This window comes from Bombus pascuorum, chromosome 5, assembly GCF_905332965.1.
Source record: "Bombus pascuorum chromosome 5, iyBomPasc1.1, whole genome shotgun sequence".
Classification (NCBI taxonomy): Eukaryota; Metazoa; Arthropoda; class Insecta; order Hymenoptera; family Apidae; genus Bombus; species Bombus pascuorum.
Genome location: NC_083492.1, coordinates 4,687,058 through 4,699,077, shown reverse-complemented (window position 1 = coordinate 4,699,077; position 12,020 = coordinate 4,687,058). Strand labels below are relative to the sequence as shown.

Here is a 12,020-nt window from a genome sequence, read left to right as displayed (position 1 = left end):
CGCATAAACAATTTATCGCTAATTGCTGGTTCGATACTGGAAAACCGGTAAAAAACAAAAAATTCTTTTTTTTTTTTGTTCAACTTCATAACTTATCGTATCATGAAACATCAATTATAGCCGTACGTACTCGATAATAAGGTAATTATTTACGAATAACAATTAGTAGTATGTAGACATATATTTGTATAGGATTAGTCGTATAGAATAGAATGGGAGAGCTTTGACTAGACTGTGTCCTTAAGTAGCAACGCGATTATCGAGCGATACGACACTAGGGGGCGAAATACTCGAACCAGAAGCATAGTATGCGTACGGTGGTGGTAGAAAGGGGCGCGGCGATTGGTGGCACAGCCCTGACGCCGGGTCCCGTAGCGGTGGGCATGCCTGTGGAAGATGGAAGGCGCTCGAGCCGAGTAGTTTAGTCGCCTTTAACCGGCCTTAAAGTGAAGATCGGGTCGTCGCCGATTGCCGTGCGCGTGCACAAGAAAGAGAGAGTTAGAGCCACCGGCTTATCGTACGGATCGCGCCGAGAATGAAATTCTTTCTTTGCTTGGTAAAATATAGCAGCAGCAGTAGTAGTAGCAGCAGTCCTTCGTTGTACGACAGTCTCGATAATAAAAGAAAACGAGTGGAACGTTCGTGGCCAAACGACAGTAGTACCGGCGGCTGCATCGCCTGAACGAATTTTCTCGTCGATAAACACAACACGACCATTTTCCACGCGTTCCGTCTGCTACGGGCATAACGAAGAAAATCGACGCCGTTCTTTCTTTCATTATTTTTCGTCCTTTTTGTTTATATATAGTTTGTCGCTCAGTGCCGCGTAATAGTTCTGTTTCGCGAGGCTCATCCATCATTCGAGACCGGGCCAAACAGATTCTATAGACAACGCCATATAGAAGAAAAAGAGGCGGGACGCGCCTAAGTTTGTTTTATTGGTTTAGTTTCTAGCGCGAGACTCGAACTCGCGCCAAAGTGTGTTCCACAGTGGAGGATACTATCTATCTTTTGGGTTACAACGATAGGTGGCCGACAGGTTTGTACAGTGCAACTTATACATTTTTTCTATTTTCGTCTATCCTTTTCTTTTTTTATTCCCTCGATTTTAGTGTCGAATTCGAAACGAATGACGTTCGTAATCGCGGTTAAGGCACGTATCGACGATAGACCTCGCGCTTGTGTGGATTTCTTTCCCCATTTTGACAGTTCCACGCGAACGCCGCCACTCGCGACCGGTTCGAGCTGGAATTTCAATGAGAAACGGGATCGTTCGCGTCTCAATCGTTCGCCAGACATATTAACGTTAATACACTAGTAAATTATATAGACAAATCTATCTCGTCGAGTGATGTTTAGAACGCATTAAAATTTTGCCAAATAATCCGGCGTGCTTCCGAAGATTCATCTATAGCCTTTTTGACTCGAATCCATGGTTTCGCGTATAAATATCGATGAGAGAGCTTATTTCGCGAAAAGTGAAATTCCTCGAACACTTTGTAGTAAGTTAGGAATTTCTTCTTTGGCAGCTAGCCTGTCTATTCGAATTTATACTGTCTCCTATAAATAGAATTAAATATATTCGATTCATCACGTCTATCGGGTATGATTTTTGGTTATTAGTAAGTTTGCCGCCAAAATTTCTGGTGTTGGATTTTTCGCGCGTAATTTCCAATTTCGGTAATTAATTTCAAATAACTAACGAATTTTGATCTATAAATACAAGAATAATCTTAAAATTTGGTATTTTTTATTTTTTTTCGTGTATATCGTTCTGATCTATTGAAATTCGGTATTGGAATGTATATTTTAACATATATCTTTATTATACGGAATCACTATTTTTATCGTTCGATAATTTTCTTAAATCTTCGTCGATATTTTATTTTTCATTCTTTGATAGGTTTTTTAATCCATCGACTTATTGATTTTTGATGCCTGATATTTCGATTTCGATGTTTTACTTCCAAATTCAGGTTTCCTACGTTATTGAAAATAATTTCATTATTTAACTATGACTTTCTTTGCATATATATTATTCTTGTTGGAACTTCGTTATATGTTTGACATTTTGGAAATCGTTTTACCATCGGCTATAGCCATACATGGGTTGTTGTTCATGTGACCAAATAACACGCGTCGCGTCCCATCGGGATCGATATACGTGAAAATATGTCAAGTGGAGATAGGCACGTTAACCGATATGTTGCACTTTCTGTTGCAACATTATGCAGTACGTCGATCCAGCCCGCGCTTTCGCGCGTCTCCTACGGTTTCACAAATTGGTGTAACTACGCTGGTGTATAGGAACTTTAGTAAGACAACGAATGGGAGGAGAGCGTCGTTTTTCATTTCGCTTTTGCCGGTGTGTCCTGCGTCCTTTCGTCTCACGAAGAAAGCCACCGTTAATTAGAGTGCGGTAGGAAAGCTGTCAGCTCGTTACACGCTCGAACGATAATGTTCGACGGAAGTTAGCGAGACACACGCAACACATGCACACGGCGCTACCTATATCTAAAGCTGTTGCCCGTGGACCGGTTTGTCTGTTTCTCTCAGCGCGTGTAGGCAGAAAAGTTCGATCCATCGATCGACGCTCTCGTGGCCATGGAATGTGCTTTAATACACTTACATGTATGATCGTACGTGTGGTACATATATATATAGATTTTCGAAAGTCCTGTCTAAACGAAAGCGGTCAGCCGGTGTCTTTATCGGGTCGGTAAATAATTTCTTTCTCTTTTTTCCTCTTTACCTTGCTCCCGCCTTTGTCGATATTCAATTTACCATCACGCACACCAATGTAGTAAACTTCAAAATCTTGTTTCTCTTTTACGATCATATGCATATAATGTGATATTACCCTGTCGTGTATCGTGAAATTGAGTTTTTAAAGCTGTTGAAGTGTCGCCACGCAATTTTCGTGAAAGTGTGATCCATTACCAACGAGATCGTGATACACGTGATTGTGTCTGTTACGTAACCGGAGAGAAAGAAGACTTATCGATTGGTAACAAGGTTCGGTAGAAACACGACGAGCGTTCGGCGAAATTCGCACCAGATATTATTACCGACGTTTCTTCCCAAAACACTTAGCGCGAGCTCTGTTGCCCCTGTCTGTTTATTATTCGACGAGAAACACTTTTTTCCCGCGTGTTTGGTCGACGCTTCGAGAACAGTTTCACGAAAGTTTATCTCGTTTCTTTTCTACTCTCATTTTTTCCCTCCGTTTTTCTCTCTCACGACGAGAGTAAACTCGAGGTATACACTGAAGCTTTCTTTCGTTTCCAAGGCCGTTCTAGGAAGGTGATTTCCCCTATCGACCGTCTTTTGTTCGATTCAGAGGTAAAGCAGGGGCAAGTAGGAACGGATAATGTGTCTTTGTTTTTCAACGGTGTGCGTTTTTCACGGGTGACCGAGTCATAAAGGCCATGGTTTTTCTTTCCGTCTCTCTCTTTCTTTCACCTCTGTCGCCTTTCTGTCCCTTTCACTTTTTTTCATTCTTGTTGCTTATTTTTCTGGCCCTCGCGCCAGTTTTCGATAAGAATCTCACGTAAAACGTGAAACAGACTCATTTACCATCAAACGTCTTTGTCAGGCAACGCTTGTCAAAATATTAACATCGATATGTAGTTTAGTTTTTCGGCGAAATCGTTCTCCAACCTTGTTCGTTCTTCGCGTAAATACCGCGCGGGATTGTCTTTCTTGTCGATCGAAAAGAAACAGATGTGTATACCAGTTTTGGCGCGCGTATATTTTTTTGCGTTTTAATTCCACCGTTTTACTATCGTTACGATGTTTAGTCACATGGTACGAGATCGTAAGGAGATACGTAGCCGGGTTGTAAAATTTTTAATAAAGATAAAATTCAATTCCTTAAATATATCCCCCATGACAAATAACTATATGATAATAAATAATTCTATCGTTTAACTTTTTAATTGCTTAACACTTGAACTGCGAATGTATTCTGTAGGTCATGGTTTTTTTCCCTTTTTTTTTTTTTTTTACAAAAAATGATAAAAATCTGTTCATTTATATTTTTTTCGTAATTTCAAAATTGTCTAAACGAATGCTAAATACTTGAAAACACCCTCAGCACTTGAAGATCGTTTAACTCTTTAATTGCTTAACACTTGAACTGCGAATGTATTCTGTAGGTCATGGTTTTTTTCCTTTTTTTTTTTTTACAAAAAATGATAAAAATCTGTACATTTATATTTTTTTCATAATTTCAAAATTGTCTAAACGAATGCTAAATACTTGAAAACACCCGCAGCACTTGAAGATTGTTTAACTCTTTAATTGCTCAACACTTGGACTGCGAATGTATTCTGTAGGTCATGGTTTTTTTCCTTTTTTTTTTTTTTTTTACAAAAAGTGATAAAAATCTTCATTTATATTTTTTTCATAATTTCAAAATTGTCTAAACGAATGCTAAATACTTGAAAACACCCGCAACACTTGAAGATCGTTTAACTCTTTAATTGCTTAATACTTGAACTGCGAATGTATTCTGTAGGTCATGGTTTTTTTTCCTTTTTTTTCTTTTTTTTTTTTTTTTTTGTACAAAAAAGGATAAAAATCTGTTCATTTATATTTTTTTCATAATTTCAAAATTGTCTAAACGAATGCTAAATACTCGAAAACACCCGCAGCAGTTGAAGATGTTAAATAGATTCTATATTTCCTAAAGTGCGAAATTTGTTAAGATTTCCCATCGATGTTTCTTTATATTTTTCTCATTCATTGTTTCCTTCTTTAAGCGAACTTTGTCTCAATAATTTTGTTTTTTTTTTTTCAATGATACACGCAACGGCGTATGCGCGTGTTTATCGCGAAAGTTACAGTTTCCGCAACAATCGGCGTTATGCAACGATTAATTGGCTCGCGGAGGGTGGTCTGCGCGGGAACGAAAAAGATAACCGGCGACCGCACGCGCGCTTTCGGTTGTCACCGTCGAGGTGGGCCTAATCGAGCGGATGTAATGTTTGAGTTAGGTCGCCGACAATAAAAAGCAGAGCTTCTCTTCTGGTGTTGTAGATCCGCGAAACCGATACAGCCGACGAATTTCGTTGTAAGTCTCATGAGTCACTCGAGCCGCCCATATCGAGTCATTCCATTTGACTTTCCGATGCATCTCCATCCGAGCTCCCTCCACCTCCATCTTGTGTGTTCTTCTTTCTCGATGAACGTTCCCAACGATCACATTGGTTACGAGTGATCGCCAACATCGAATCTCGTTGCCAGTGTGTCAATGTGTAACGTGTTAGCGTATGCAAAATGACGCGTCATTCCGCTAAAGAATTGGTTTTTCCTCGTCTCGTAGATGCGGCACGGTTATTCCTTAGTATATATCATTGATGTCGACTACTGTCCTCTTTGCATTCAGATGGTTATTTCGGAATACATAGTTGAACCGTAGACGTAGACAATCTGTTCTTTGCTTCTGCGAGATTACACGAGATTCTAAGGATCTCGCTGCAACACCTGGTGGGCAAAACGTACCGTGAACGGTTGTCGGTTTGCCGTTCGGTGCAGAGAAAGATGCGTAACGGTTCTCTCATGCAAGGAGGGAAAAAGTTGCGTTCTCTAGGGATGTTTCGTGAGGCGGGTCGTGATTTATTCGAAGGCATCTCGTCCGAGCGAATTCGATTCGTACCGGTTCCTTTTTATTTTCTGTTCCCATGTGCAGAGGCTTATCGACCGCTGTAAGTGTTTTGCACCAAGAACCAAGTATCGGGAGTGTGAAGGTATTTCACATGAATTCGATGGTTAACTTCTTGTCTATAATAATACGGCTATGTTTATTCCCAGTCAATTTATCTAAGTTGATTTTTTTTTTATCGTAACGAACAATTTATAAGTTACAACTTACGATCATCGCACCAACAGTATCGTTTATCGGAGGAAGCAGAATAGCATTTCTCATTTGGTATTATAATTTTCAATAGGCTCGCAAACAGAAAATCGTAAGGAATGTGTCACGTGTCACTGATTTATGACCTTAGTTACTTATCGATAAATAGTGTAAATAACGTATCTGTGAATGTAAGACATAAATATGTGTAAAATGCATGTATTTGTTTCCTAATATAGTCTTTTGTTAACTTGTAAAGATTCATATGAGAATACATAGTATAGAAAATAATACTTGAAGTGAACAATAGATTTGAGTCAGCGTAAGAGATATTTATGGTGATGGCAAAACTGCGAGAATTCTTAATTCCGTTCGAAATTTTTGTCGTTTCGAGCCTTTGATTACAAGAAATCTTTTCTCTCATAAACAAACAAAATTGTAGTTCTAGACATTCTGCATTTTCTGTTTCGTTAATCGTCGATATTGATTTTATCCCATGTTTAACTGGCGCTTTTTATCAAGACGCAGCAAAAAAGCGTGCAAAGTGGATATGTCGGCAACGAAGGACGTCTATTTTTATTGCGTACACGCGAGCCAGTTCCGACCTCTGTTCGTATTTTCATAGCATTAACTGTACATATTCGTTTCGCTGATTTCTGTGATAATGCGTTGATGTTACGACACGCGGCGCAGTACCGAACAGTGCTCTACGGTGAAGCAACATGCTGTAACTGTAAAGGAACTGGGCTGCTTTCGATGGATGATCGATCAGATAATCGACAAGTTTCATTTCCAATTGAAATTTATTTAAATAGTGATAACACATAAAAGAACTTTCGATTTTCTTTCTTCGAATGCTTTTTCTATTTTCCCTCTTAAAATTAACAGTGAATGGGATTAGGTCTTCTTTTGTCGTATGTACTTTATCATTGGGTATTACACCACTATCTGAATAACATGCATAATGCGTAAAACGCTGAGTTAAAATTCGGAAGCAAAATATTTAAAGGCAAAAACTTTTTTTTTTTTAAACTTTCAGCGTCTTTCGCATTATGCGTGTTATTTAGATAGAGGAGCAATACCCGATGACATAGTTTTTATCAATTTTATCAAAGGCTTGAACATAAAACGACTTAATTTTCTACGAGGATTTAACCGAAATGACTGTTTTGATGAGTGGTGTATGGTTGATTCCTTTAGGCGAAATGCCGGTGCCGGTTTGGGACTGCTCTGACCTGGGCCTGTTAGGCGAGCCCCTGGACACTGCGACAGTGGTGTCCGACGACATATGGAAGAAGTTCGATCTTCCGGACTTCTTCTCTATAGATCACAGAATGGACGCCTACTCGGAAATGTATTACGAGCGCACTTTCGACGATGGCATGTTGCCGGATCCGCAATACGACAAGACGACCTGCCTGTCTCGAGAGATACGTCATCACGACTGTATGTGGGCAGGACTATGCATCAGTAAAGAGCACAACAGAACGTTGCCTGCGAAGAAAGACTCGCTGATACAGAAAAAGGTGCCGGCTGGTCGAAGCGTTTTGATTTCACGAGCAAATACCGCTTATATAGGGAATTCGTTGGCAGTGAATCAGCAACAGGCCCAGCAACTGTGCCGTGCAAAAAATCTGGAGAGCGACGGCGAATCCACTAGGCCAGAAACACCACAAAGCTCCAGCTCCGATACAGAAACAGAGGACGAAGGTCCGTTCTTTAGACACGACCAGATCAACATACACGAGAAATTATCCGAGTGTATATCGGTACCAGCTACCAAGACCGTACGAGTAAGCCAGAATAAGCGAAAGACCGGTCGACGTGGCAGAAGGAAAGAGCAGGATCAGTGTCAAGTGCATAGAGAGACGAATATTAGGAATACTCTCAGCGACCATTGCTATCACTTGAATCAATCGTTCAGCAAAAATCTAGAACACCTTGGAGTGCAGACACCTTCCGATTCCGGTGAGTCACTATTCTGTTTTCCTTATTCACGTTGTTCTTTAAGATGTTGCTTTGTATTTTCGTTGTCCGTCGCGTCATCATACCCGTATCTCTGACTATATATATTATATTATTGTATATAATATATTATATATATAAGTATATAGATACTATACATATAATAAAAGAAATACGTAAAATACTATATATATGTACGTTTTCATAATTATAGGAAATGAGTAAGGAAGTTGACCAATTTTCATTTCATTTTTTGCTCGTTGAATAGTTTAACCTATGCGTTGCGACATTGACTTCACTCCACGTGTCGTTTATATTTCTTCGTCTCTTTTTAATCACTATTTTTCCAAGACTAGTTGAAATGAAATAATTACACGTAAAAAGAATACGTTCATTAAATTTTCATATTCATTTAATATAAATATTCCAGATTTTTCATTTTCATTTTTCTTGTAGAATATTGTATATTTTATCTTTGGTTAATAACTGAACGTGTTATCTAGTTTCGTAATTGCTAACAAAATAGCATGGTTAATTAGCGTGAAGGTTAACCAGACTATAATTCACAGGAAATATTAACATCGTTTCATTTTCATATGTCAATATGTATGCGGTTTGCCGTGAAATTTAAGTAGCAGAAATATACCTCTTGTTCTGGGTCGGGATACGTTTTATCTGATGCATCCGCCAAAGGATCAACCAGTTTATTCATCTGCTTCTTTTGTGCCCTCCTAAACGGAGGCAGCAAGGTCGGACTAAGAAGGATCCTCTTAATCGAGTGCAATTGAAGGCACGGCGCTCCGCACCCGGGAGAGAGTGCAGTTCGCCGAATTCGGGTACCCGCATGAGTATGCTAATCACGCGTTTGGTTATTCGTCATTCGTCGCGGCAGTACCGTGAATGCGACACAATCGAGAAAAGAAACTCGTTTCGGGCGAGTTCGGAGGTCGTTACGCTAACGTCCTCGGCACGACAAAACGGCGTTCTTTCTTCGTGGCTCTATTCTTTGGTAGGGAACGGAAAAAGCGAAAAAAGGACGGAAAGAGATAGAGAAAGAAACCCGTGAGAATTTTGTGTTTGCTACACACGCTTGCCTTTCGAAAACCTGAACGCACGTGGGTCGCACGACGTCCTGTTTCGTGTTTGTGCAAACAATTTGATCCGCGTTAGTGTGCAGGATGGAAGACGAATTTTTCGCCATTTCTTGTTTTATTTCTCTTCATTTTCATTTACCGCGCAGGTTCCAAGGACAAAGAGGAGGCGCGCGCCTTTTGTCGTTACCGCGGCGTGAACAATTTTCACATCTCGCAGGTAATCTTGTCGAACAGAGACGTTTTTGTTCCGTAAGGGTGTGATTTTTCAGCCATCCACGCGTGTCACCGTCTCATACAATGTATGAAGTGGTTCAACAGTCGATAGAGATACAGTCGAGAAGGCCCTCCTTTCACGTGCCCGCGATCTCATTGTCGGTATATACGTTCCTATATACGTTACCGACCCTCTTGAATATTTTACAACGGTATCTTCTTAGATGCTAGCTAGCACCGTCTGCCTTCAGGACGAGACATTCCGCTCGTTTTAGTTTAATAGCGGCGAAGGTTATGCATCAGTATACACTCGCCACGGAACATAAGTATAATTTAATTGCTGTATACGCAACGTTCATTTGCTTTCAATGACGAGGATGATTGCTATCGGTGAAGAAGGGAGTCGATGTTTATCTCGTTGCGTCAGTATCATTGGAAAATCTCTTGCAGTAAATGTACGATAAGAGAGATAATTTTTTCTTCTAAGTAACAATAAATAGGTAGGGTAAGAAAAAGGCGAAGAAAATTTTAACGTGTTCGATATTTGACAAATGAAATATTAACGAGGGGTCTGTTCATCGCATCAGCTGATAATAGTTCATTACATATGTAAACTAAATAAAAAGATCGTATTCGTAGTTGGCTGAAACATTCACATATTAAATACACATATAGCTCATTTTTTGACCTACATAATTTCACAAAGAAACGTCATTCTCTAGGTTTTCCAACATTAATTACTTTTGCCGATTTACCTGGATACATGCCAATTTCATGCATATGATGTTTGCATACGACATTCGATATTTGCGTTAAAATACATGTGTACGTTTACAACATTCGTAGATACTAGTAGACATTTAGTGCTCGTTCCGAACAGTGAACATTATTTCTATCCGTGTCGGTAACTTCACGCATATTTAAGCGCACGAGCACGCTAGCTTGTCTCGTGCCACATATAACGTAGAAAATTAGAATATCGAAGTCAGGAACATCGGAGAAGCAGACGTGTGATTACGTACGATGAATCGTATAGTTTAGACTGATATGTATTACATTTTGCAGAAAAAGAGAGGCTTATCGAATTGCGATAAACCGCTAAAAAGAATGCAATTATGTTACAAAGTTACTATGAAAAAATTCAGGGTGGAGCTCGACTTTCTTAAACTGATTCATTCAATATGGAACGATGTACGTTAGGTTGTTATTTATTAAGATCGCAGGACTGACCTCCTATCTATATGTAAAATATAGACAAGTCACATATACACAAGTAAGTCATTTGAAAAGTTCTCGGACCGTAATAGGAAAACAGTATCATCTACAATCTATTTTTAATTAATTATCGTCAATAGCTCTTTCAAATCTTCTAACAAACATTTCATACACGAGTTCGCTTCAGATTCTGTAACATGGAAATTCGTTTACATTTGCATCTCGAATTTGTCCATCTTATTTTTAAACGTCCAGATATTTAGAGGGAACATACTTTTCTCGGCTTTTTTTAAATTCTACGATAATATAACTCTTTCAGTCTTAAGACGCGCTTGGGGTCAGCACTGCGCAGACGGGTCCGCAGCGACGATACTGTTGTGCGCGCGCAGAAATATGCAGGCGCGTCGCACGAATTTCTCCAGTGGTCATTTGGGTTGTTCGGTCTGGCAGCTCGCGATTAGGTTAACCAGCGGTCGGTTTTCAGGGCTCGTCACGTATAGTTAGCTTCCTCGTAGCCCAGTGGAGACGTCGTTCCATGTCTACTTGATCTAACTATAGCTATAACGATTCCGGGAGAGAGTAAGAGAGACAGTCCTCTGAAGAGGAACAGAGAGGGAAGCTGTGCACAGTTTGGCGCGGCTCGCATAATTCGCTCGGACTGTGCACAGTGCCGTCTCCTCGACCTAGGGGAATGGTGTTGTTTGCCACCTGAAAATATGTTGCACCACATGGTGACATCCTAACGTCGTTTTATAGATACCGAGAATGCACGCACACGAAGATAGCCGATGTTATTCGGACGCTGCAGTTGCGCGTGTGTACAGGGTTCGTATGATAGGAGAACATGACGAGGAAAGAGTCGCGCAATGACCGCGTCGCTCTGCCCGCACACGCGTGTATACCGGTTGCAGTTGCGTGCACGTGTGCGGCGTCACTTAACGCGCGCGCACGTGACCCGACGCTTAGCCGGTGCGCACGGCCTTTCCTTCCGATTACTCGTCAAATCGAACCTCGGTGCACTGGGCCGTGTAGTTACGTCGTTGCCCTCTAATTCTTCTGCGTCATGCTTGCGACGCGCTCGGTACAATGTGACATTTCGAGCACGCTCGCGAATAGCTGTCTTAACCTTCATGTTCCTGCCAGCATCTCGCGGTCTTCGTTTTGGCTGATTATCGAATGTTGTCGGATGTGATCGACGAAACTGGTAACATTTCCTTTCGCATACTTCATATAACAAAGTACTTGTATTCTTGGTACAAAAAGTTTCTTACATACTTGCATAAAAACCTTCTTACAAAATACACACTTGATACAGGCAAAAAGCTCTGAAAAAAAGAAGAGGAACACGATTGAGATCAAAGATCGAAGCATTCATCTTACTTTTTTCTTTTTAGAATTTCATTTAATATTTACTTCAAGCTATGCACGTCTACTATTCAAAATACATATTCAGTAAATATTTTTTACGTTTTATCGCAGAAAGTAGCAAGCTAATCGATTTGGTGCTACACGTGTTGCGTTTACTCGTGACAGATTAACGATTGTATACATGATACGACGAAAAATCGATAGAACCCGGAGACCGAGTAATTGTCTGTAACGTTTGATCGACGTAGTTGAATTTTCTGAGTGGGTGAGGAATGGGAGAGCGCGTTGGCTGTAAAACGGTGAGAGAA

The 12,020-nt window shown here is 40.2% G+C and overlaps 1 protein-coding gene across 3 annotated transcripts in view; it reads left to right on the top strand.

Moving 5' to 3' along the window:
- Positions 1-126: 126 nt before the first annotated feature.
- Positions 127-12,020, top strand: part of LOC132907089 (transcriptional regulator Myc-like) — a 38,271-nt gene continuing 26,377 nt past the window's right edge. Inside the window, exons 1-2 of one of the 3 annotated variants that reach the window (XM_060959842.1) lie at positions 127-1,039; positions 7,058-7,825. In XM_060959842.1, coding sequence (XP_060815825.1) covers positions 7,063-7,825 — 763 coding nt within the window. In that variant the 5' untranslated portion in view covers positions 127-1,039; positions 7,058-7,062. Of the gene's footprint in view, positions 1,040-2,110; positions 2,716-5,541; positions 5,709-7,057; positions 7,826-12,020 lie in introns of those variants that run through there. The other 2 variants (XM_060959841.1, XM_060959843.1) reach the window with 2 other exon arrangements.